Here is a 27,166-nt window from a genome sequence, read left to right on the forward strand (position 1 = left end):
GGTGTTGACCTGTACGTGAACCCACTTATATCAAAGTTTCAGGTTCCTAGGTTATGATATTCGGGTCAAACTGGGTCAAACAAGGTCAAATTCCAGGTTGGTCTCCAAAGTGCCCCCAGGACCTAGATAACCGTTTCTAAGCAAAATGTAGCATACTCATTTAAGGCCAGTGACCTTGATTGACCTGTCGAAGGTCATGGATATCAAATCATACAAGACCGTTCTGAGTTTTGCATCCAAATAAGCGGCAAAGATTGCGCTAGACAGTGTATTCTTAAAAACAAAATCTTAACCTGAATCATTTCAGGTCAATGACCTGTTCTGACCTCAAAAAAGTCCACGGAAGATGTATATGGCGGTTCCTGCTATCAATAAATTCGGAAGGAGCACCAGAAATTACCCCATACAGCAAACCATGGAGTAATAAAACAGGTTGGTTTTGACCCTGGCCTGATTTTCAGACCTGACCTTAGGTCAATGTAATGTGCTCATTCAACTGTTGTGTTGCCTAAGAAAACATCTCAGAGATGTATGGCTTTGTTTGACACTCCGCTGTAGCATCAGATTGAAGGTTTCCCTAAAAATTGACTTCGCTGAAACCATGGTCTGACTTTGGTCTGCCATAGGTCAGCGACCTGGTCAGGTACATCTAAATTTTTGATGTCAGACGATCCGCTTTTCAACTGCCTGCAGCTATGCAAAATTTGTCGCCGTTCGGAAACCATTCCGGAAAAACCTTCGGGGGTCAATTTGATCCCCCCAACCCGAGCGCGTGTTAATCCGAAGTCTCACACGTTTTGCATGTGTTTCCGATGGAATATCTCCCAGCACCGCTCGTCGAGAAAACACATTTGCAGTTGGATTTTCCGCGGGAATCGGCGGGTTCCCGCCGGAAATGGCCCAGACCTCATCCAGATCTCGCCAAAGATCATCCGTATTTAGCGATAGTCTATGGGCTACGACTGGAGGTCAGTTCTGTCTACACCACACCGATAAGCCCCACGTTCCAGCTCTGAAGCACAGGCGGCTGAGGCGTGAGCTTTTGCTCCGCACAGACCCATCGCTCCACCCATGAGAAAGGTTGCTATTCGCACCCACCCACCGCTCGCCGCAACGGGTAAGCCGGTACGAGCCCGAGCTCTCTCCCTAGCACCACCACATACCACCTGTTTGGAGACCGCAGACCACAGAACTGCAGCGGCGTCAAAGCCGCCCAGAGAAAAACACGAGCCGCCTGACGACAACGTCGTCAAACCTGTCGGCAACCTCGCCCGCTTTCCGTCTGCTTCGAGACGTCCCACCGCATAACCGCAGACGGCTGGGAACGGGCGTTCTTTGTCGCGATCCCAGAACGCCATGCCCTGTGAGTCACCCGCGACCTGATCGGTGGGACAAGAAAGTCAGTCGGTCGGCCCGCCCATGGTTGAGATGGTGTTCACCGGTCCGCAGGCTTACAACGTGACCTGTGATCCTGTAGAGTGACCTCACGAGCCACGGGCTAACGTGGCAGGTGGAGAGTACGCCTCTGGGGTCGCCGATGGACAACGTCCTGAGAGCACGGAAACCATTGCGACGAGCTGCTGGGCAGAGGTGGTTTTTGCCCCTCGCCCGCCGTCGGCCACCATTCTCTTCAGACCAGCCTCGCCCGCGCTGAACTCTCCGGTGCCAGGGAGAAGCCGGTAGCCGGAAGCTCCGCAGCCGTTGGCTCCTGGATAGCCCCTGGAGGGTCCCTGAAGTACCCCTGGAGAACCCCTGGCGGGTCCTCTGAGGGTCTCTTAAGGGTCTGGAGGATCTAGTCGCGCCCCATTGAACCGCGCCCACTGGCGGCGCCGACCGCCGGCCCGAGCGGCTGGGGTTACGCCACCCACCCCCGCCGCCAGCGGAACCGAACCACGGCGGATCGCGGGGAGACGGGCGACAGGAGGAGCGGGGGGGGGGGGAGGGGGGCAACGGGGAGGTGACATTCGCGACGACACTGGCGCGCGGCCTTTCACCGCCCGTGACCCGCGGATGAGCGCGCCCGGCTGGCGTCGGTTGGCGTCGATTGGCGCCCGTGGAATCCAGACGCGCCTCAGTTGCTGAGGCACCGGGACGTTGCCGTGCTGTCCGCGGTGCAGTCCGCGCTGCAGTCTCCATGCAGTTCGCGGTACAGCCACTCTGGAGTACGCAGTGCAGTCACTCTGGAGCACGCCGTGCAGTCAGTCTGGAGTACGCGGTGCAGTCTCCGTGGAGTACGCAGTGCTGTCATTGTCCTGTCCGCGGCACATGCCACGTTGCAGTCACCGTGGACTACGCGGTGCAGTCACCGTGCACTCCGCGGCGCACTCCGCGTACTCCACGGCGTTACAGTCTTCGTGAACTTGCGGCGCAGTCACTGTGCAGTATGCGGTGCAGTCTCCGTGCAGCCGCGGTGCAGTCTCCGTGCAGCCGCGGTGCTGTCACCGCGCAGCCCGTAGCGCAGTCGCCACCAGTCTCCAGCTAGTCGGCGGTGAAGTCGCAGCATCCAGACGTGTGGAAACGTCTACAAAAGTGTCGATCTAGTCAATCTGTCAATCTGTCAACCTGTTTTGTGAAGGAAGGGCATGCGTGAGCGGAGGGGCTCAGCTTGAGCCCCTCCAAGTCAAGGTTGATCGGAGGACGGTGTTGAAATTTCAAGAAACGTGGATAGGCTAAGTCCAAACCATCTCCATGGTCATGCCACTCCCTCGTCCATACTTTGATTCATCCTTGCAGTTGTATCTCCATTTCTCGGAATGGTGCAGCCAGAGCCTTTCATAAGGTCGCGAATCAGCCACCAGACTTTTTATGGCTGCCGTGGAATGCGGCCATGAGGGGTATGCTCAGGAAAAACGGAAACGGAAACGCGATATGACAGCTAAAAAACAATGATATAGACAACCAAATACAATGGTAATTGTCGATCATCGCCGATATGGAACCGTGCCGATACAAGTTGGATTCTGCTTTGCACCGTCTGGGTGACATCCGGATTACAGTAGCGGTGCATTGAACACGGCGAGCGCAGGAGCTCCGACCGGCCTTCTGTGCGGTGCAGAGATGTGGGACCAGCTGCGGGGTCAGGTGGTCCACCCACACAGTGACAGCGAAGGATTGAACTCTAGGAGTGGGTGTCGCCACTGAAGTCACCTGTGGGCGTTAAAGTCGCCAATGGGTGTTGAAACCACCGCTGGGTGTTGAAGCCGCCAGTGGGTGTTGAAGCCGCCACTCGGTGTTGAAGTCACCGCTGGGTGTTGAAGCCGCCGCTGGCTATTGGAGTCACCACTGGGTGGATAAGCCACCACTGGGTGTTGAAGCCACCGCTGGGTGCTGGAGTCACCACTGGGTGTTGAAGTCACCACTGGGTGTCGAAATCACCACTGGGCGCTGAAGTCACCACTGGGTATTGGAGTCACCACTGGGTGTTGAGGTCACCGCTGGGTGTTGAAGTCACCGCTGGTTATTGGAGTCACCACTGCTTGGATAAGCCACCACTGAATGTTGAAGTCACCACTGGGTGTTGGAGTCACCACTGGATGTTGAGGCCCCCCGCCCCCACACTGGGTGTTGAAGCCCCCCCCCCACACTGGGTGTTGAAGCCGCTACTGGATGTGCCATCAGTCACGTGACGTGATCGGCCGGTCACGTGTGACATGTGGACGGGCGAATGGCAAGCGTTACATATAGACAGATTGCTGTCACGAGTGGCGTGTGGACCAGTGGCTGTTTTTTAACACGTGGAAGGACCCATCCCACTTGATGACCCATGGCATTTACTATATAAAAAAGCAGGAGACTCCAGAACACATCGTCTTCAGTTCTTTTCCATGTCACCCATGTCTGATGCAGAACATCCGAGCTTATCAGAAAACAAATATCTCATTATCCTCCCGCCACTTGGCCCATAGCGCTGCGATACTTGATTCATAAAAGATCACTCACATTTTGCTTTTTTGCTCACGTTTTACTTTTTACTCACGTACTCCCCATGACGCCGATGCCTAATTGAGAATATCCGACTTAACAGCGTGGAAATCCCTAATTATCGACCCGCCTTTCAGCTCACAGTGCTGCGATGCCTGAGATTATAACAAAGACTCACGTTTTTTGAATTGGGAGATCTCCAGACATAATGATCTTTGTAACGGAACATAACTCATCGCAAAAACGTAAAGTCGCATCAGTAAAAATATAATGTTGTATCATTTCCTACAAGGTGTGCCTTGATAGAACAATAAGTGCAATCGCCTGTCCTACACGCACATACCAGTCCTCGTCGGCTGTGTGAAGATGAGGATACCCGCAAGCACAGCAGTTGTTTTGTATAGTAAGTATATAATTAGAAAGTATGAGCGAGTAAGTGTATAGTATGTATATATACCATACTCATACAAAGATCTAGAGACGTAGTTTCACAGCATGACTTGAGGCTTAGCGGCGAAAAGGGACAAAAAATACCCCCAAACGATGCCAATAATCTGGTGTCCACGGCTTTCGCCCTCTATTTTTTCAACGATGGTGGGGCTGGAGCCCAAGTTGGGGAGAGGGGGGAGGGGGGGGGGGGCGGGTCGCTAGGGCTCCCAGCTGAGTTGAAAACCACACACATTTCACAGTCAGCGTCGCAAGCTGTGTCCCCACTACAAACCCATGTCTTCCTCTCGCTTGTCCCTGTTTTTGAGGAACCGAATCTCCGTCCTTGCGTCCCCCCGGTCTCTGCTATCACTGCTAGCAGCGATAGCAGCCATGAAGCACGACGAAGCTTTTTGCGGGGTGGAAAAATTAAATTTTCCACAGATTGGAATAGACCGAGTCGAGAAATTCGCCAAAATCTCGAAGCAGATCAAAATTGGATTAAAAACTGTGGAGGCCAGACGAATTCGAAGGGACCACAAACGTCAGCGATGTTGCAATGAGTGCTCGATTTCACATTGCATGTCAAACTGGATAAATCTGACGGATTTACAGCGATTGTTCTGGTGAATTTCACCGGATGGCGTTGGGATTCCGCGAAAGAGGGGGACTCGAACTGATGGCCCGGATCGGACCCTATCATGCAAAGTTCAATCCATGAAGGCTCTAGAGACGATTTGCCGCCAAGGCGCCCCTCCCCGTCCCCCCCCCCCCCCCTCCCACTGGCTCGTGTCTTGGCTAGGCGGGATTCCTGCACTCTCCTGCCAACAGCAGTCAGGTTAAGGATCTCACCTCACGCAAGGGTGTCAGGTGAGATCTCACTTCACGCCAGCCTGGGTTGACTCCAGGCACGCGAGTTAGGAAATAAGCTTTGCTCGGGAACAAAAAACACCAAATGTCCAGCGTACTACTGTGGCGTTCCTCAGCGCTTCTAGTGGCGATGGTTCTCACTCAACAAGCGTGCACGCGCAACGCCTCCCCACTGCATACACCCCTGTCCTTGAATGAGCCAAGGCGCGGCGACGTCGACAAAATCTCTGTTGCAATCGCCCGGCAGGGCAGGACTCGAGAGAAAGGAGCGAGACAGCAGCGCCGCTACGGGACGCTAGCCGAGCGGTGGCGACCGGGGCGATGACGGTACAGGTCCGGGGTTCGATTCCCGGCGCTGGAAACTTTCACTGACCTCACACGCGTAACTCGAAGTCTCTGGTTCGGTTCTTGCGCGCATTTTCCTAACCTGTCTTGATGCCTCAGTCTTGATGACAGGGACAGTTATGCTGGAGAATGCTGCAGATGCAAATACCATCGAAGAATCCAACTGGGTATGCGTTGCTTCTTCTCCGCCAGACGACATAGGTTCGGCCAACGAAGTTTCGCTCAAATTCGTTCAAATTCGAATTCGTTTAAATTCGTACATGATTTCGTTCGTTCGTCCAGGATCTGTTCAATGAGTCCAGGCCTAGCCATGACTCTGAAAGGGGGGGGGGGGGGGCACATTACCACCAGACAAATCCTCGTCGAAAGCAGGTGGTATGTGCGTGATGCCAAGTAATCTGAGGACAGCGTGACATCAAGGTGATCCTCCTCATGTCCGGTCAGCCGAGCAAACTGGTCAGTTGTCCTGCCGATTGACATAGGTTGGCAAGAAAAGAACGTTTCAAGATGAGGCAATATCAAAAGCCTTATTTCTCGTAGAATAGGTGGGAATGGAGAGATAGATGTGGTATTTCGGCTACATTATATTTATTGCTGATATTCGTTCCGATAAAAGCAAGTAGCCGAAACATCACACATATTCCTTCATTCTCCTGTTTCATCTTCGAGCAATAATTTCATTAATACTGTCTCACCTTTATGTATAACGCTCCTCGCAAATGCACTTAACAACTTACATAAAAGAGGGTTTCAAAATGAAAAAGCCATTAATCCTTGGTCCGTGATAAGAGCGCTGTAGGCACCGCTCTCATCCCCGCTCTGAATTGCTCAGCGCCGCTCTCATTCCCGCCCCGGCTCGCTCAGAACCGCTCGCTTCCTGTCCGACTCGCCCAGCACCGCTCTCATTCCTGCCCCAACTCGCCCCGCACCGCTCTCATTCCTGCCCCGACTCGCCCAGCGCAGCTCTCATTCCTGCCCCGACTCGCTCAGGACCGCTCTCATTCCCGCCCCGGCTCGCCCAGCACCGCTCTCATTCCTGCCCCGACTCGCTCAGGACCGCTCTCATTCCCGCCCCGGCTCGCCCAGCACCGCTTTCATTCCTGCTTCGACTCGCTCAGCGCAGCTCTCATTCCCGCCCCGGCTCGCTCAGCACCGCTCGCTCCCTGCTCCGACTCGCCCAGCACCGCTCTCATTCCTGCCCCGACTCGCCCCGCACCGCTCTCATTCCTGCCTCGACTCTCTCAGCGCAGCTCTCGTTCCGTCCCTTCATTTCGCCGTCCCCTGTCCCATGCCGTCCCACATCTTCCGTCCCGTCCTGTCACGCGGACCGAGTTTGCAAGCTTCCCCATACACAGCATCACGACAGCGCTTGAAAGTTGCAGTTCATAGTTGATAATTGCGAATTCCGCGATGGAAATGAGGCCAACAGAAGACCGCACGGAACCGGGACAGTCATGCCCACCGATCACTTCGTGTCAGAAGTGTACGAACGAGGGTGGAGGAGCGGGGGGGGGGGGGGGCGGATTCACGATGGGAAGGAGGCAGCCGGGGGACCAGAATGGCTGAAACCGGGGCAAAGAGACACGCTGCTGGACGCGCATCATTGAATAAAAATCTGAGCAGCCCGAAAGCAGTGATGTAGAAAAGTAGAAGTAGTTAAATTGAAGTGTAGAAAAGTGACGAACTGTAGAAAAGTCGTTGGAATAAAAGGAAGCAGGATTCAATATGTGTCTTAAAATCAGGACACCTTTATGAACTTTGTCCTCCCCCAAACTGGCGCTGCTAACGGCCCCAGGTGGTGTTCTGGATCCGCCCGTGGGTGATAATCCATAAGCCATGCGCTCTACTGGGAAGTTTCTTATTTACCATGAGATAATGCATCGAAAGGATTCCAAACCTATCATTTCCATGCACCTTGAAGAATGCCTTCAACATCGCCTCTCCTCACGCATCTGGACACAAGGGCATAGAAAGAATCGATCTTGCCAAACCCTGGGCCATCCGCGCTCTGGTCTTTCGGCTTTGGGACGTCCACACACTGCTGTCTCGCACAAAACGAATCCACGGACAGAACATCGCGATGCGCACGAAATTTTCCAGCCTCGTCGCTGCTCCACGTGGCCAAGAATTGACAGCAGTGCACCCCCGCCGGCTGACCGTGAAATGGAACCGCGTCACACGCATAACACGCGTCTTGGACCGCTCTTCTGGGTGACCTTGGAAACCGCGGCGCGACAGGTCTGCAGTCTTCGAAAGCGACCGTCACCCAGAGATGCAAGATTGCGGCGCCCCGCAGCGTCAGCAGGCAGCGATACAGGCAACCCATCGGAGGTTAGGAGGCCCCGAAAGATAGTAGCACTCGGGGCCGGCATTAAGTGGCACAGAGGCCCCGAAAGATAGCAAGTAACATTCGGTGCCGGCATTAAGTGGCACAGAGGCCCTGAAAGTGTGACACAGAGGCACCGAAAGATAGTAGGTGGCACTCGGAGCCGGCAGTAAGCAGCACAGAGGCCCCGAAAGTGTGGCACAGAGCCCCCGAAAGAAAGCCCCGAAGGACAGTATGTGGCACAGCTGCGAACAGGAGCTCTCAAATTTTATACGCGATTATAATTAGCACGATGTCGGCTGTGGTCGCGGCCTGGAAAGGCAACACAGGTTCACGGCTTTGTATCAGGTGCGAGGGGCGACGGGCCGCCTGCCGTTGCGCGGGAGAGGGGGGGGGGGGGGGGGGGCAGGGAACGGGGGCGGGGAGGCAGGCCGGGAGAGGGACAGTCGGCCGGCAGGCGCGGAGGGGCGAGACGCGTTTTGACCGGGTTTTGACCGCCGACTGACCGCGTTTTGACCGGGTTTTGCTGACGCTCATGTTTCGGAGATGGGGTTTTGCCCCGCCCAGCACCAGAAGCTCGCGTTTTCCGCCCTTATATCCACCCGTCGTCCCATGATGCTATTTGCTAATAAGCGTTACTGTTTTCCAGCCACACGAACGAAGAACACACGATGTGGTGTAGCCGGCCGTTTGCAGCCAAGCGAGAGCGTCACTTTGCGACGGCAGACGGGCTGTTGGGGAATCCAGAGTGGTGATAAATCATCGCTTATCATCAGTCATCATCATATATCACCACTGGCGGCGACAGCGCTGTGCCAGATTATGTCGAGGCTTTGTCAGCGCCGAGACACGCTGACCTTTACTGAATACATTGAAAATGCTGTGCGGGTGTCTAGCCCAGGCAAACCCGTCAGCCCACAGGTCTGCATCCCACGCATTTACACTGGCGTTGGAACGTCAACAGTAGGTTCGCCAAAGCAAAGCATCGCATCCGCGCCGAGCGAGTCGGCATCGGTGCCAGCACGGTGACCCGAGGGGTCAGAGGGGGCTGACCACAAACAGGACGGGTCGGATGATCGCGAGGCATGCCTGGTGCTCAGATGTTCACTTCCTCCAGACAATCCTCTCGCGGGCTTTGGCGGCGCCGAGCACAGCCAGCGCCGGCACGTTCGCGGCTCCTGCCAACGGGTGGTTGCGGGATGCGACAGGCACGCGGGTGGTGAAAGCCATAGACGCGCTGCCGTAACCGTAAAGCCGTAGCCGCGGGCTGTGGTCGTGAAGAGGGGGCGTGACCATCAACGAAGTTTAGGGAAATTGTGTCATTCATGCCGCACTGTCACGGACCAAAATAGAACGGGTTGGTACTAGTATGCATGCCACGGGTTTGCAACCGAGCGTGTTTTTTTGTGCATCAAAGTTAGCGCTTAGCAGCGCGCTCTTGCGCGCGACATTCATGGTGGGATATTTTTGCGTAAGACGCGGGTCAAAAGCGGGCAATTACATAAGAAAACGTGTGACATGCAATGCCAATCCAGGGGCGCCCATATTGAGGGAGGGGCTGAACGACCGCTCAAACTTGTTGATAGCACCTTGCTCCCAGCCTATGGGACCGATCGCAACGAAACGTGCACCAATCAGTATGTTAGAATCGGTAGCCTATCCTGTCCAGACAATGACGACCTTCGGACAGGTCAAAAGTTACCAAAAATGGTCAAAAAGCCAATATAACGTGATCTGATCAAAAGTCACCATCTTCTGGAGATGATACAATATCAATTACGGCGTATCGATTATCAAAGCTTTCGCAACGACCGGTGTCACATCTTTAAAGATTTGGGTTGTCTTCAGTCAATTTTGGCGGTTTGGGTCATTTCTAGTGACCTAACCCAAGGTCACCACCATCCAGGGAGGATATCGACAAAGGCCTATCGAATGATTTTTTTCTTTTTTGTCGATTGGTCAGGTCCGGGTCATGAGGCTGTCCACCAGCTGGTTTTTTTTTGGTTTGGGGAATTTTTGGTGACTTTCGACGTGGCCCAGAATGACCGTCATTTGGAGAGGATGGGTTATGGGCCAAGCGGCATCAAATCGTGAGGGTGTCGCAGCGATCGTAGCAATTTCGTAAGGTTCCGAGTTTCACCTGCCATCACGACCGTGCCTCAAATTCGGGTCCCAGGCGATCTGTTCGTTGCAATGTAAGCCATAACTAAGGTTTGACTGTCCGCCTAACTCATCTTAAATATTTAGGCAAACAATGAGCTGAAATCGCTCAATCAACTCTCCCTGTCTACGTATGTCAACAACAGGTCGCATGCAACGCATTCCACTACGTCACGAAGATTCCTTGGGTTCTCTTCTCTGCAGGAATGCCCATTGTGAGCCAGAAGACGGGAAAGAAAGGATATCTTGTATGCAGCAGCAACAGCGGTCAAAAGTGTGCCACATTTAGAAAGGACGACGAAGACACGTGTGCGCTTAATGGCATGAACCTGTGCATGCCCGTTAAATGCATGCACAAAAAAAACGCCAGCGTGAACAGACTGTTAACGAGTTGCGCCATTAGCGCGACGTGTTCACACTGGCTTTGTGCCACTGAACAGACCATTAGCGCGTACCATGAACCCTGTCCGCTGTGCGACTATCCCCGCTATTATGTACCACGAACCCTGTCCATTGTGCGACTATTCCCGCCCCTGACCTCCAGGTGATCGCCGCGATATTCAGCCAGGCCGCTCAGCCACGCACCATCATCGGACAACACCGCGGCTTAACGATCAGCCTTCGCTGCCTTTCCGCAACGGATCGATAGGGCTGCACGTGTCGCAACATCCAGCGAGCAAACAGAACGTGACGCAACACCCCTATCCACTACCAGGGACAATGCGTCGCCGGCCAAATCTCTGCACCACGATGTCCAGTGCACCTCCCTCTCCTCTCCCCCCGCCCCGACAATCCCTACCACCGGGGTACCGTCACCGAAACAGTGCTGTCCGCCACAGCTAGCCTTCACGCACTCAAGTTTACGACTCAGCTGGCTTGTCCGGCCGTGGTGGCCAGGGGCGTGTGCGGGTTTGGCACAGTGGGGGTGACAGGGGAGGGGGACACGATCATACCTTCTCGTTAGAAATCCTATCCTTATCCGAAACGCAGTCAAAGTTTACTTAAGGCAAAATTCACTTAATGACGGGATCACGCACCCTCCCCCCCTCAACGACTTCCTAAATCCGCCCCTGGCGGCGTGACCGCAAGTGGCGTGCGGCAGAGCGGGCTACCGCGAGGTCGCGCCGACCCCCGGCATTGCTGTACTTGTGCGGCCTTCACGCGCCGTGCCGGGGCCGAACAGCTGGCTGTCTGCAGGACGGGGTGTGGGTGACGGCTGACACTCGGAGGGGGTGTGGACGGGAGTGTGGGTGCCGGCTGACACTCGGAAGGGGTGTAGAGGGGAGAAGGCAGTTTACTCCACGTCTGAGTGTAGGCATCAGCTGACGTTTTAACGGGGTGTATATGGGAGATGACGGCTTACTTCGAGTCGGGATGTAGGCATCAGCCGCCACTTTGACAGGGTGCGAGATGGGAAAGGGCAGCTTACTCCTCCGAGTCGCAGTGGAGGCATCATTTGACACTGCGCATTCAGCAACTGACTCTCGACCCGGTGTAAACAATCCACATGCGACACAGCGAACCCTACCTATCTCCTTTCTAGGCCGGGGTGCAACTAGGTAGACAACAGGCGCAGCCGCACCAGGAACTAGGAAGCTCGAGCCGGCGAAGCTCAGCAAGCCCCTCCCTCTTCCAATTCCCCACTAAACTTTCCGGAAATTTGGCGTTGGTCCTATGGGCGTCGACCGCGAAAAATAACTGAAACTGGCTAACGCCGCCCAGCTAGGCCGGGCCTTCATTGCCCTTGTAATGTGCCCTTGTTGCCTTTGTTTCGTTGCCCTTGATGTTTTCGTTGCCCTTGTTGTTTCATTGCCCTTGTGTAGACTGATAACGGCTAGAGAAAACACGCATTGCGTGAGAATCGAGCCCCCCTCCAGAAGCCACGTGCCCGGTGCTCTGCTTCTCCGCTCCGTTGCCACGCGACAGTTCGCTCCGCCACAGTTACAGTCCGCTCCGCCACGCGACAGTTCGCTCCGCCACGGTTACCGGTCGCTCCGCTGCCGTCCGTTGCACTGCGCCAGAGGCATCTCCAGTTAGCCACCTGTGCGCCCTCTCACTTTCATCACCAGCCACCGAGCGAGCTGCCGTTTGTCAAAGGCGTTCTGGCTGCTAGAGGAGCCGTTGGCGCGACCGACGGCAGGGGCGACGCCAGGGAGCTCACCAGACCGCGTCCAACCGGTCCGTCGCGGCAGAGGCGTGCTCAGGGCGTACAAAGGGGAGTGCAAGGCAGCACAAAACAATCAGCTGCGAACGGGACCAATTTCGGCAGCAAATGGTTCGTTTTGAAGCAAAGGAAGGAGATATGGGCGGGAGATGATGTGGAGGAGAGGAAATGTGGCCGGGGACGCCTCGCATGTCCGCCTCTGCCCGAAGCTGCGCGGAAGGGAAGTCCGGACATGACAACCGCGTGCGCGCGATAGTCCCATTTGCGCGTGGCGGCGTCGCGCTCGGCGCCGACGGTCGGGTGTGCCGTGATGAGGCGCCGACAGGGCGGCGGCCGCCCCGGTCGCAGGCTACTCGACATGGCCACGACGACGACCGGAAGGCCAGGGATTAAGCCGCCGTGTTTTAAAGCGTTGACTGACGCCCGAGAGGTTGGTTCAGTTCCCGTGATAGGAACCTTTCACTAAGCCGGTTTTTATCACGCTTGGTGATGTTGATGTCCTTGCTAGCTGAAGGGGCCGATGAGGAACCAACAATAATTTTGGGGCATGACCCAGGTGTACCTGAGCGTGTCCTGACTCGGGTTTATCCAGCTTTTATCACCGGTGACATTTATCACGATTGCAACTATCTGACACATCACTCAACAGCAATTAAGTGTTCGCCGTCTACATGGCTGGAGAAGCCAAGCCTTGGCCTACTTCACCTAACAACCAGCCGCTTGTTTGGCAACTGGGGCCCAGAAAAGAAAAAGAAACCTAGAAAAATCTTACTGTGAGCAAGTGACAGCCTTTGTTCGTTCTGAGAAATAACGGCGTAGACGACACCCCGGTGTCTTCTATGTTCCTTATCCAATGCCGCCGGCTAATGACAAGCTTGAAGCAGACGGAGATCAATGTCAGCAACACGAGCAGACGCACGCGCTCGAATGAGACTCAGGGTCGAGCCTGTGCCCAGAAGGAGCCTAGCTGGTGGATCCCGTATGTAACCCGCGGTTTAAATGACCTTCTGGTGCTCCCTGCTCTCGCCACTTTTATCGCGAGCTGATCCCCTCCCCCCGCCGCGGGTGTGCAGACTTAAAGCCGTGCGTGCTCAGACCAAGCTGAAAGTCACTGAACCCGAATGGCCACGGTTAAGCGTCTTTTGACGCTGAAAGTGTACCCTTAAACGCTTGTGAGCGCCTAAGCTGCAGTTTAGCGCCATCTTCAGCTAGCTCATAACGGGATAAAGAAGACGGGTGTCCTGGTGATCAGCAACTTAAGAACTTAAAGAACGGCCTTGGTGGTCTGAAATCGAACTGAACCATGACTGTCTTTCCACCATTTCAATGCCGAAGGACCTGTACCTTAAGATCTTTCGAATGTTAGCGATTATAGGTCATCCAACGTCGGCCGAAGGTCGGAAGGTCCAGTCCACAGAAGGTCACGGAATCCAGTCAGCATGGCGCCGAATACCTTCGCGGCCAGTTCCGGCCCGGAATCTCGTTTATAGCGATCCGCTGCCTCGATTTCCGTTGGCCCCTCGCCAGTCCACTTCCGGCCAGGCCAAACAAGAGTCAGCTGACAGCCCCGCCCTCGAAGTGTGACAATTCGGCTCAGGCGGCTTCGCTGTGGAGCCGGAGCGCGATTGTGGCCATTTACTGCAGAGAATAGAATTACTTAACAACCGACGAGCGCGTGGTCGTAAAGCAGTGTCTGTGTCTGTGTCTGACACTCGTGTCTGTTGATGGTTAACACATTGACAGACACGAGTCTGTTGATGCGTTAAGCAGCTCATAAACCAGCGAAGTTGTTTGTCAACAGATCAACGATTTTATTGCGTTTGAAACCTATAGATTGATTCAAAATTGCTGTTTTTTTGCCCGTTAACAATAAGATAATAGCCTATCTTTAATTGCCAAACGGTTAATCCTTCCAGGTTTGTCCCAAAGATTAATCCATGCCAAAAGGATCACCCTAATCCATTTGTATTCCAACTCGCCAACGGCCCACGTACTTCCTGCGCAAGACCTTGACCTGGGCATTGACCTTGACCGAGTGGCATTATTCAGATGACGTTTGACCTGGCATTGACCTGACCTTGACCTGGCATCATTCGGATGAAGTTTTGCACCAATGGGAGCTCGTCATGCATCTGTATATTTTAGAGAAATAACACGCTTTTGTCGTCTGATGGCAGAGTCCAGACGAAATTGCGCGCTGAGCCCACACCTTGGTCGCAACTCCGTCCTTGTTACAGAAACATTGTACGCGGTTGTCGTCATACCCGATTATTCACAGTGTAACCGCGCATGTTGACAGCGGTCCTATCCAGCTCAATTACCAGGCACACATACGCGTCTAATCGCCAGTTTGCGCAACGCCCCAGAAGGGGGGTGGGGGAGGGGGAGACGTTACTAGCATTACGGACACGCATCTAGCAGTGAAATTGGTGCAGTAGGTATCCGTTAACGTAGCGCTTGGTGGGTTGCGGTGCACTGAAGGGCACCGCTGCTCACCTACACGGGTCAGACGGGCATGTAGCCAGAATTTCCTCAAGGGAGGGGAAGCATCAATTTTCTCCGAAATCCTGCCGATTTGAGCCAAAGTCCTGATAATCACCCCGCATCTAGTGTAAACGTCTTCGCTCAAGGGGCGAGGGGGGACTTGGTCACATAGCCTTCCTCTTGCTCACGTCCCTGGGACCAGGTGCGTTTAGTGTCCCGGCCGATATACTGTTCAGTCCAGCCCGTACTGCTCCTTGAAGGGGACGCCTTCTCTTTGTATGTGGCAATGGCGGCGAGTGTTAGATAACGCTAATTGGATGAGCAGCATGATGATACATGTGGAGAGAAATAAGAATAGCCTTATGCTCATGGTACGCAAAACAAGTCCAGAAAAAGACATAGACGGCTCGTTTTCTGGACTTGATAATTCTCTTCAGAGCAAAAGGCTATGCTCATTTTCCTCCACGCACATGGCGGCAATGGTCTCTCAATCAATGCACCCACAATGGCTAGGCGGTGATGGCACCGCGTCTGGTGCTAGTGTCGACCAGTAGCGGCTCAGACCGAGCGCTTACCCGGGGTAGGTGTTGATGGTGTCGCAGTACGTCATGCCGCCGCGAGCGCAGGATGGATTGTTGCCGGGTGGTGCCGGCATGTAGAGGTAGGAGCCGTTGTACCAGACGGTGCCGTACGGGGCAGCCGGGTCGTTCTTCGGGATGTACTCCTCCTGGGGGCGTCAGGAGCTGGTCAGCGAGACCGCGTCAGGGGCTGGACTGGGTCAAAGGATGGCGTCAGGATTACCATCATGGATCAGTCACTGAGATGAAGTAAGAGCGACAGAAGATCGTTCGCTTAAGTGGTAGCAGGAGCAGCAGGGAACTAACGAGATGCCAAGAACAAGATCCTCGGGGACAGCAAGAAACCTGCCACTGCGCCGATATCGGGAGCAGCAGAACACCGTTCCTGGACCCCTCCTCCCTCCCACACTCCCCCTTTCTGCACGCTGCCCTCGTTCCCCATCCCTCCCCTCCGCTCAAATCAGTGTCGCTCCACCTGCCGCAGCGGCATTGCACACCACGCCCCCCGCGGCGCCGCGCCGCGTCTCTGACAGAGCACCGGAACCGCGCGATACAGGTTGCGCGAGCCCCCTGAACCGCCGGCGTGGTGACGACACCACTCATCGTCCGGTGCGCGACACCTGACGTGCGCCCGCGGCCGGCTGCGGCGCGACTCCGCGCGGAACGAAACGAAAATTCCGCGCGGAACGGCGCCGACCGGTGGCGGGAAGCCCGCGCCGGGCGACGCAAAGCGCGGCGTTGCTTCACCGGGCGTTGCGCGCGCGCGGGTTGCGCTTGGGAGGGGGGCTCCGATCCGTCGAAAATGTAACGTAAAACCAGACAACCAGACAGCCAGACAGCCAGACAACCAGACAGGCAGACAGCCAGACAACCAGACAGCCAGACAACCGAACAACCGAAGCAACCGGATAACCAGACAACCGAACAACCGAAGCAACCAGACAACCAGACAACCAGACAACCGAACAACCGAGGCAACCAGAGAACCAGACAACCGAACAACCGAAGCAACCAGAGAACCAGACAACCAGACAACCGAACAACCGAAGCAACCAGAGAACCAGACAACCGAACAACCGAAGCAACCAGACAACCGAACAACCGAAGCAACCAGACAACCGAACAACCGAGGCAACCGAAGCAACCAGACAACCAGACAACCAGACAACCGAACAACCGAAGTAACCAGAGAACCAGACAACCGAACAACCGAAGCAACCAGACAACCGAACAAACCAGACGACCGAAGTCGGTGGCTGGGTATGCCGTGAATGCGGCCGAAAGAACTTGTCGGGAAAGGGAAAGAGGGTCAGTTGCCATTTGATTCGTTTATTCCCCAAAATCTCCTGGGCCCAGTGATCACTTGCTCAAATGTTCACCGGCCGGCCCAATAAGCCCTATTTCACGCGGTGCTTGAGAGTTGCCGCCGCCATTTCCGGGAGGCAACTGGCGCGAGGTGTGGTCTATGCGAAAGAAAAACAACTTCTCAGAAAAGCCTAGCACAGCCACATGCCGAAGTCCGCGGAGTCGCCGCAACACATCTGGAGGTGTTCATCACGCGAGAATGCGTTAGCAAGTATCCCGGCGCGTACCGTGGGGCGTGAAGGTAATGACGTCATGTAGGAAGCACAAGGACAGGAATCACCCGTGACAACTTCATATTAATGGTGCATGGGCGCGGACTTCGGAGTTCGCAGTGTCGACCCTGGATGAGGGCACTCTAGTGTGATGATGTGGCCGAGACTAGCACTGACGCCTCAGGGCGAAAATTGTGGATCAGAAGCAGTGTTTAGATGTGGGGCGGTGCAAAAGCGTAGAACTGTTTTGTGGAGCGAATACATTCATCAGTTAAGCGAAGCTGATGTTCTTTTTCTAGGTCACCTCAAAGGACATAATAGTTTTCTACGAAGACCGCACCCTCCCGCTCGCTTGTTTTTAGATCCACGCGTCATCTATTTTTCCATACGAGCATATAATGCGCCTGCAAGATGGAGCCGTGCTAATACTCTTGTGACTCCACAAGCTCGTAATCACATTGCGTTTAGCATTGGGAACTCTACGCCTCCTAATTCGGAAGCCGGACCATGACACTCATAGCAAAGCCCGGCTCTAAAAGCGCTGATTTTCCGTGTCTCCACATTACAAGAGTTTAAAAGGTCAGAAGGCTGAACATGATCTATACACATGTCTCTCTGGGGGGCTGCACTTTTATGCGTTCGGGTGGTATACACGGCAACACGTCACTTACTAACACAAAACTTTCGACCTCGTACATTCACATCGAGAAGTGTTTCACCCAGGCACCTCTTTTAGAATCCCTAGCCGTTATGTTATCGGGCAGGTCACAGACTCACGGGTCATGCTACAAACGCCATATATTCCTCCGTTCATAATTGCCACGCAGTGTGGGAGAGCTCCCACACACATGAGAACGGCTCTATTATCATCACGCCATCGGAGTTCTGGCCCGTGTCACAAAGCCACCGGCGAGGCAGCTTAGTAATACACAAACCGTAACACTCGCGCCGTAGTTAAATGGGCATATGACGGAGGCGCACGAGCAGACCATTCGTCAACGGTGCGGTGGTTTGAGGCTATATGTGGGAGTTATTTGGAAATGCTTACGGATGTGTGCGAAGGCGAGGTCGTGACTGGCACCGCGCCGTCTGGATGACCTCAGCGTGTGGGTTAGGAGCATCAACGTCCGCAGAACGTGTTGAAGGGTGCCTTGAAGAACACAAACTTCACCGAAGTGAGAGAGCTTGGAGGCGTGTTACGGTCTACGTACTTGAGAATTAAAGACCAAAAACGTACTGAGGACGCTCAGGTCGGAACATGGTTCTCGAGTCGGACATAAGCAGTCTTAAGGTTCAAAAGCATCTCAGGCTGCCCCAAGTAAGCCCCCGATTCCAGAGATCGAACAATGTTTCGAGCGTGAGACTAAAGGTGGGTGTCCTTTTTTATGCCTTGCTGCTTTTCCTGTCTTAATCCACATATGACGAAAAGTGTTGTACTGTTACGTTGGGTGTGGATAATATGGCTCATCTGAAAGACACCGAACAATCGGCCGGCGGGGGCATTTTCCGGGCTTTTCCATATATGCAGGAAATCGTGCACGGTGCACTGCAGATATGCATAATCTCCACCATCGAATTAGTTAAGACCCAATCGTTCCCGATTTTTAGCGGGTACATGAGGTGTTCAATGGAGGGTTCATTTCCATTTCACTTCATTTGTCCCATCATACGACTGACAAACAAAAAGACCACGCAATGGTGTGTTGGCGCAAGACTTGGAAACCTAAATGGAGGTACCTATCCAAACAAAAGGCGTGCGGAGAGCAGTCTGCCACCAACACATTAGTCACGCGCTGAGCCCGCCGACTATCCGCCTAACAAAATGCAGCGAAGTGAAGTGAAGTGAAGTAACCCGGCCGTTTGGTGCCGCCGCTGAGCCGCCTGCAATGTTCACTTGTTTTGGGGTGTTGGAAAACGGCGGGTGAGCTAAATGAATGATTGCGTGAGCCCAGCTATCTCATGACTGTAAAGATTGCCCAAAGCTTTTGCCAGGAGGAGCGTGTAGCCTCGCTTGGTTGGACAGGGATCTGAAATACGCCTGACGTGTTTGCACTGCCGCGAAGGGCTGTTATCGAAGGCGTGTGAAAAGGCGACAGCTCTGGAATGTTCCGTGCCGTCCGGAGGATGCCCACATGTGCAAGCAAGAGCTGCGGCATCGGCACATGAAATACAGAATCGGTGAGCATTGATGACGGACAATCCCAAACGCACTCGGACGTGTTGTGCATTTCCCACTTTGGAGACCGATGAGTTCAAGGTCAGTGAATTAGAAATTCCGAGTTACTCCCGATGGTCCGAGAACTGACCCTTCTTACCCGAAATGTGAACAACAGGGGCAAATTACAGGATATGTCCGATATGCTACAAAACCCACGCCCACAGGTCATCAGGTCACCCACAGGTTCACCCACAGGTCATCTCCACCAGCGCAGCAAACGCTATTCCACACGTCCATGAACTCCCAGCCGGATATGTCAAACCTACTACCTACTAAGGTTACCTACTGAGGCGGTTGATTGGCCGCTTCGTGGAACCGACGGTTTGACGGTTCATGGAGGCGGAAACAGTCTCACTAGATAAGCCGGACAGTTAAATAAGTTACGAGGACAGGTGTCTGTCTGCTAGTGGGACAGGACACTCCTGACAATGCGGCCATTAAGCCTCGCACCTACGGGCTAATGGATGTTTCCGCTCACTCCCGCGACCTTTGTGTTCTTCGAATGGTTGCAGAACGGCGTGTACAGCGCCTGATTCCACTTTAATTTTGAAGGCGCTCTGAGAGTTTGGAGTCTAAGCCATGTCAGGTCAATAACATGGATGGGTTCTCGCTAGGCCGTGTTGGACCGAGACCCGGTTGAGTATGGTACTCACAAGCAATGGTTTTAATGTGCTAGCGTTCTGGTCCGCTAAGCTTTTAACAAAACGTCACTGCTTGATTTGAAAGTGACTGCAGGATGTCATCGAAGGCTACCTACCAAACTTACTCTTCACATCATTTTTTGGCAAGATACCCTCTTCTTGAGTAAGGTGGCAATTTTCTTCATTTTGAATTTAACGGTGTCGCCCGTGTGTCATATCATTGCAGTGTCATATTTACCACCTACGCCGTCGTAGGCCAGTGTCCCAGCTTGAGCTTTCCTCAAAGATTGTTACAACATGCACTCCAGTAGCGCAGGTGGTTCGTTTTAATTTGTCTTTGGACTTGACAATGTCGCATTGCCACCGGTAGGCGGTATTTTGCCACGAAAGGTCGTCGTATGTCACTGACACGGGTTGACTCCGAAATGCAACTGGCTAGACAGTTGGTTGGCCTCGGCCAAATGCCAGCAAGCCTTCATTATGAGTCGAACATAGTAATACAGAAACACAAAACACAGAACACAGGAGTCACAGTGCTGTGGGTTATGAAATCATTCAGTCGCCGACAGAATGCGATGACAGACCCAATTGGTTGGCCGCCTGTATGCAGTGATTTCTCAATGATTATTTGATGTTATCTGACCTGGATATCAGCCTTAGGCTGAGAACTAACATGAGGAGAAATGATATAGAATATAGATGTAGAATATAGATATAGATATAGAAACATAATAAGAAAAAATGGCTATTCACCTCTAGTCCGTCCGAGGACAGTAGGAGGTTATATATCCCCCCCATCATGCTATGTTTTCATGAATTACCAAACACAAAGCATATTGACACTGTCCTTCGACCAACGAAATGCATTTAACTAGCAGAATACCAAGTTAGTGCCCAGAATAGGAAGATAACATGTGGGTTAATCGGGTGATCGGATCAGAGAACAGAACAGATCATAAAATCCGATCCGACAAAAGAACAGAAAGGATCACAAGATCTGATCCGACAAGAGAACAGAACGGATCACAAGATCCGATCCGACAAGAGAACAAAACGGATCGCAAGATCCGGTCCGACCGGAGAACAGAACGGATCACAAGATCTGGTCCGACCAGAGAACAGAACGGATCCCAAATCCGGTCGGACAAGAGAACAGAACGGATCACAAGATCCGATCCGACAAGAGAACAGAACGGATCACACGATCCGATCCGACAAGAGAAGAAAACGGATCGCAAGATCCGGCCCGAGCAGGGAACAGAACGGATCCAAAATCCGGTCCGACAAGAGAACCGAACGGATCACAAGATCCGGTCCGACCAGAGAAAAGAACGGATCACAAGATCCGACCCGTCCTGCAGTGAGCATCGAAGCGGCACGGCACGGCACGGATCGCGGATTTATGACACCATGGAGGCAGAAACATATCTTGACCTGCATTTCCCGCTCACCAAAGCTGTGTGGACACATTGGCACGAGGCTGCCAAGCACCGTGACTCATCAGCCTACCAGCTACTGAATTATTCAGGGTGCCCGACCATGATAAGCAAGCCTTTATTGGCATTTGTTACCCGAGGCTGACTTGCGATTGCAGGCGGGTTTGATGAGCCTCCTTAGGCACTATTCAGCATGTCAGTCACATTTTCATCGAGCGCAATTAAATCTTAGCGCCTCGTAATACCCCGAATCAGGATCATGCCAGCGAACGCTGCAGAGACGATGTTGACATGCTTGGACGCCCGACCGAAAGCTGTGCCCAACAGATTGCATCTGCCCCGCTCAGCGACCTCGGGCTGGAACGTCCGCGCCCCTCCGAGGCTCTGAAGCAACCTGCGATCTGGCTTAATGACGAAACGTTCAGTTCCGGAATGCTCAGCGTCGTTCGCACGGTTCAGGCGCCGCGAGCTGGGGGGTCTCACGCCACCAGCTCAATGGCTGCAGAGCCAGAAGACACGCGCATTCGTCATGGACGCGCCGCATACTTGTGCTTCTGCAACGCGGATACCTCCCTTTCATTTCGGAAGGGATTTATGGATTGATCGCACTGGAATTAAAGACGATGAAGCGAGTTCCTAAGCGCGGATCCTCTTACGATGTGAAACGGATGTTGCGCTATCGAGGAAAATGCCTGTACATCGATGGTGGATGGGGTGGTTTGTAAATCTCTGGGTGGTTGTAGAAATGGTATCCTGAAAATTGGGGCCGCCATGCACCATAGAGGCAAATCACTGCACCGCAGGAATACTCACACATCCTTGGCTTAGTTTTGCCCCACCGCAGATCCGAGTTCTGTACGCACATCCACAAAATGGGCTAAAACGAAGGCAAGTTGATTTTTTACTGCATCCATGAAATCTGGCAACCCGTAGGGGCGTTCCGCTAAAGTCGGCATTCCTTCATTCGCAAAATATACCTCATGTAAAAGCGCACACCGATTTTCTCTGGAAAGTTAGTTGATACACTGTTGACCAAAGTTCACCAAAGGTCAAATGGACAAACAGCCAGAGGAGTCAGAATTAAGATGTGGTGAAAAGGAGACTAGCTCATAGACTCAGGTGCCTGTGAAATGAACAGATTTCAGGTGAGAGGTGACAGGTGTCAGGCATCAGGTGGTAGGTGATATGTGACATGTGATATGTGACAGGTGACATGTACCAGGTGCCAGGTGCCAGGTGCCAGAGGTCAGGTGTTAGGTGTTATGTGTCATGTGTCAAGTGACAGGTGTCAGGTGTCAGGTGTCAGGTGACAGGTGATGGGTGTCAAGGTGTCAGATCTCAGGTCTCAGGTGTCATTTATCAGGTGCCAGATGCCAGGTAGGAGGTGATAGGTGACAGGTGGCAGGTGACAGGTGTTACGTGATGAATACAGTTTGAGAACTGTTCACCCTTGCGAGGAAAAGTCTCACATCTTTTTCGCCCTTGCGAGGAAAAGTCTCACATCTTTCTTTAGCATCTTTCGAAACACACATCGTGACTTTCATACAAACACTAAATTCACTCGCAAAGTCACAAGTGGTACATTCACTTTGAACCACCCACCAAACATTAACATCTTCTGACTCACCATGTCCATCAGGCTGCTCAAGTCGTTGCACCCTGCCGGACTCCACAGCAAGAGCAAGGTCACCAGACAGGTCACCACAGCTTTCCAGAGGCTCAAATCTGCTGACCTCCGGCCGTTCCTGCAGCCGTTGTCCTGGAGACAAAGAAGTCTGTCAGATATTGTGCCGCGGCACTGTCGTGCGACACCGTCGCTTGTGACCACCTGGCCAGGCCGCAAAGTCATGACACCGTGGCATGACACCGTCACTTGTGACCACTTGGTCAGGCGCGAAAGTGACACCGTCGCACGGCACCGTCGCTTGTGACCATTCGGTCAGGCACGAAAGTGACACCTTCGCATGACACCGTTGCTTGTCACCACTTGGTCAGATGCGGAAGTGACACCGTCGCATGACACCGTCGCTTGTAACCACTTGGTCAGGAGCGAAAGTCATAACACCGTCGCGCGAAACTCGGTCAGGCGTTGCGCCGGAAAGGGACATTTGCAACTAGGACCACGTCGGATAGTAATTTAGTGATTCAGATATTCAGATGATGATCGTGACCGAGAAATAAACGCTAGATAGTGACTAGTCATTTCCAGACATTTTGCAGCAATCTGTGTGCTGAGTTATGTTTGCAAGGGCAGTGGAAGTGCTGAGTAATGTACCGCAACTAAAGGTCATGCATATTGTAAACCAAGTCAAACGGATCACGTCCGCTGCCCCTGAAAAGCTCAAATACCCAAAAGAAAGAAAAATAAATTTCAAGTAGACCGAAGAAAGAAAAATCAATTTTACAAGACGTTCAAATTCTGGATTCTTCCACGCAGCCTACCTCCATTTGGAAACATACACAAACGTGCACGCAGCCTTTGATACCACGCGGCGCGTGCAGCGATGTACACGCCACATACGGGCTTATAAGCAAGGGATGAACCAACTATGTAAAAAATGCCTTCAGCGCACATTCGTGAAGATATGTGGAAACACACATTTAATATACAAAAGCTTGAAGTTCAACATACTGTAAATCGGTGCACGGTTTGGGTAGTGCGATTAAGGTCATTATGTGTTTTAATCTGGGGGGGGGGGGGGGAGTAGAAGATTGTCTACCAAGTTCCAAAGCATAACAGTTTCCTGCTATCAAACTGCGTCGTCGTGCAGGGAAATGTAGCCATCTCGACATAGCAAGCAATGCGATCAAAACCACAAGATTATCGAAGAAGTGTATTGCGTACCTGATCATAATATGGCCAAAATGTACGCCGATGAATTTGGAAGCATCACTGTCCCTCCCAAAATCGTCTTATCTCAGGGCACAAATTTAGCACCATGATTGCAGGTTGCAAGGCGAACACGCCGCCGAAAGAAAGCAGGCACAGGGCCGGACAAATATGGTGAAAATCTCTACAAGTGTAATGCGATTTTCGCCGAGGCGCATGGTGCAGGAGTGCGATCAAGGTCATTATGTCTTTCGATCTGTGGCGGTACAAGATTGCTTACCCCGTCTCGAAGGCGGGTACGCTTTCCCCGGGTGCGAGATACGCGCGCTTACCAGTCTACTCGCGCACACAATTAAATTTCTTGTTCAGCCTTTTCGCTCGTGGGCAATATCTGCATGGTGCCTCCGCATGTTGCGAGGGGCGTGTTTACGCTCATGCTACCTCGGCCAGAGCAGTACTGGGCGTTTGTCCGGTGAACGGATCATGGACGTCACTGGGAGCGATGGCCAAACAGGAACTTCGAAAATCATCACGCGACCGGCATAAGCACCTCACAAAGAGAAATATGCAATAATGCGAGGTCAAAACATCAGGCGTTTCGAGTGATGCTATCGACACAGGTCTTGGAAGTGAAGAAGTAAGCCCGCGATGTCCTTGCCGATGATGTAAGCAGGGAGGGCGTGGTTTTACATCGCCTGCCTCGCCAGTGCGCCAGGCGATGGTCGCACGAGACACCCCACCTCCCGGTGATCGATCCAGTCCGCATGCGAAAGCGTTTGGCTGGGTCCTCTGGCCCGGCGGTGGTGCCGGCCCAGTCCAACCACTTTCACTGCCTCGAGGATGCGCCGTGCATGCAGGGAGTCCAGAATCCTCACGTGCAGGGAGTCCAGAATCCTCACGTGCAGGGAGCCCAGAATCCTCACGTGCAGGGAGTCCAGAATCCTCACGTGCAGGGAGTCCAGAATCCTCACGTGCAGGGAGTCAGAATCCTCACGTGCAGGAGTCCAGGATCCTCACGTGCAGGGAGCCCAGAATCCTCACGTGCAGGGAGTCCAGAATCCTCACGTGCAGGGAGTCCAGAATCCTCACGTGCAGGGAGTCAAGAATCCTCACGTGCAGGGAGTCAAGAATCCTCACGTGCAGGGAGTCAAGAATCCTCACGTGCAGGGAGTCCAGAATCCTCACGTGCAGGGAGTCCAGAATCCTCACGTGCAGGGAGTCCAGAATCCTCACGTGCAGGGAGTCCAGAATCCTCACGTGCAGGGGGTCCAGAATCCTCACGTGCAGGGAGTCCAGAATCCTCACGTGCGTGGAGTCCAGAATCCTCACGTGCAGGGAGTCCAGAATCCTCACGTGCGTGGAGTCCAGAATCCTCACGTGCGTGGAGTCCAGAATCCTCACGTGCAGGGAGTCCAGAATCCTCACGTGCGTGGTAAGGAGACTGCGGTTAAGCTCCCAGACTTCCGCCGGCAGATGTCGATTTTCACCCGCGATTTGTCAAGAGCTCATTTGACAATCGCGACGGAGACAATGGGCATTCTCGACCGGCAAGCATATGGATCGGTTGCCGTGTTAGGCCCGTCAGAAAGCGCATCGGCAGCCACAAGCGGTTTAAATTTCGTGCAATGCAACCGATTGCAACGCTCTGTTATGTAGTCCGCCTTATGGCGAAGCCCTTGAAAGCTTCCGTCTTTTTCTTATTCCTGCCATGCTCTGTTTGCAACTGCTTCACAGGACAAAGCATAAACAAGTGCTATGTTGTAATTCCCAACATACAGAGAGATAGTGCCACGAAGAGCTATCTGATGTTGTGCACCATTCCTTTGCTTAATAGATGCATCGGGTGACTAGTAACCAGCCGTGATTTACAAGTTACATGTTTCGCCCCTACCATCACGTACCATTACTATCTTTAGATGCCAATACGCAAGCCTTGCTTAGAGGGGCCACCGTGCCCGATCTTGCGATGGCTTGGATGTTGTGGCTGCCAATTCCGGCGAAATGGCAAATACGTCTGATAGGCCAGCAGGCCGGCTGTCGATAGGAGCACACCTCAACTTTGAGCGCACCGCAATGGGGCAATCATGTGCATCACAGGTGCATTACGATCATCGCGTGCACGCTTCACTAAGTCGGAAGACATGCTCACATGACTTTTCGGAGAGGAAGATGTGCGGTCGGTGGAGAGAATACGACCAAGATGCACTACCGCAGAGGTGCAGATGCGTATGCATAATTATCTAGTAGTGGTGCAGCCTCACTCATGAGCTTAAATATCCTATACTGACAATAATCGATCTTAAATGCACCAGACGGTACTAGGCAAACAACATTTTTATGAAAATATTGTTTGTTTTGTCAACAGGCAACGTTTCAAACTGTGTATCTGACTCATGATCCTCCCCACAGCTTTAAACGTAAAGCATTGACAAGGTAACCAATGTTCGCTGGACAACAGTTAGCCGGTACCTCTTCACACGTTGAAGGAAAATAACTGTAAAAAGGGGAGCTCTGACCTCACAATGCTGAAAAACCAAGAGTCCAAATTATTTATTGCTTGTATCAAGTATAATCCAAGCCCAGCGGCAAAGGATAAATCCGTTGGTCAATATTGTCTTTAAAACAGATAATGACATTCAGTGCATCCAGCCATGAGTGAGAACCCGATGCAGTTAGACTTCCACTCCACTTTAATATAAAAGCCGCACTGTACTAGATTTATAGGGATGCAGACATTTCACCTTGCATAGAAGATTTCTGCAAGTGCGCTTCGGTATCAGTAAACCATTTTGCCACACATGGCAAGATTCAAGGTGGTTACTTTAAGCGTAACGCTGTTTTTCAATCCAGTTTCTCAATCTTTAGCAGACAACAATTCTCTGACCACTTTGGGCAGCTTATCGATATTTTTTACGAGATAGCACGGAGATTTGGGTCCACCCACCAGGGTATGAATCCGCCAAGTTGAAATACGGGTCCGGTGTCACACAGCCTGAAATTAGATATGCCATAAATAATATATATATATATATATATATATATATATATATATATATATATATATATATATATATAGGAAAATAACGGCCCAGTGTACTACCCATTATACAGCCTGAAATAAGGCCTTAGATATACAAGTATTAACATACCCAGCTGAGAAATCTAATATGGTTACACTTTAATTTAAAAA

General features: G+C 52.8%; 1 protein-coding gene across 2 annotated transcripts in view; it reads right to left on the reverse strand.

The window, feature by feature from the left end:
- Positions 1-27,166, reverse strand: part of LOC119104833 (protein spaetzle 5) — a 44,528-nt gene that overhangs the window by 12,215 nt on the left and 5,147 nt on the right. For both annotated transcript variants that reach the window (XM_037228557.1, XM_037228556.1), the window contains exons 2-3: positions 22,774-22,905; positions 15,272-15,423 (exon numbers count right to left, since the gene is read on the reverse strand). In XM_037228557.1, the coding sequence (XP_037084452.1) occupies positions 15,272-15,423; positions 22,774-22,905 (284 nt within the window). The remainder of the gene's footprint in view (positions 1-15,271; positions 15,424-22,773; positions 22,906-27,166) is intronic.

The sequence above is a fragment of the Pollicipes pollicipes genome, unplaced genomic scaffold (genome assembly GCF_011947565.3).
Source record: "Pollicipes pollicipes isolate AB1234 unplaced genomic scaffold, Ppol_2.1 Scaffold_6052;HRSCAF=7182_pilon_pilon_pilon, whole genome shotgun sequence".
NCBI lineage: Eukaryota > Metazoa > Arthropoda > Thecostraca > Pollicipedomorpha > Pollicipedidae > Pollicipes > Pollicipes pollicipes.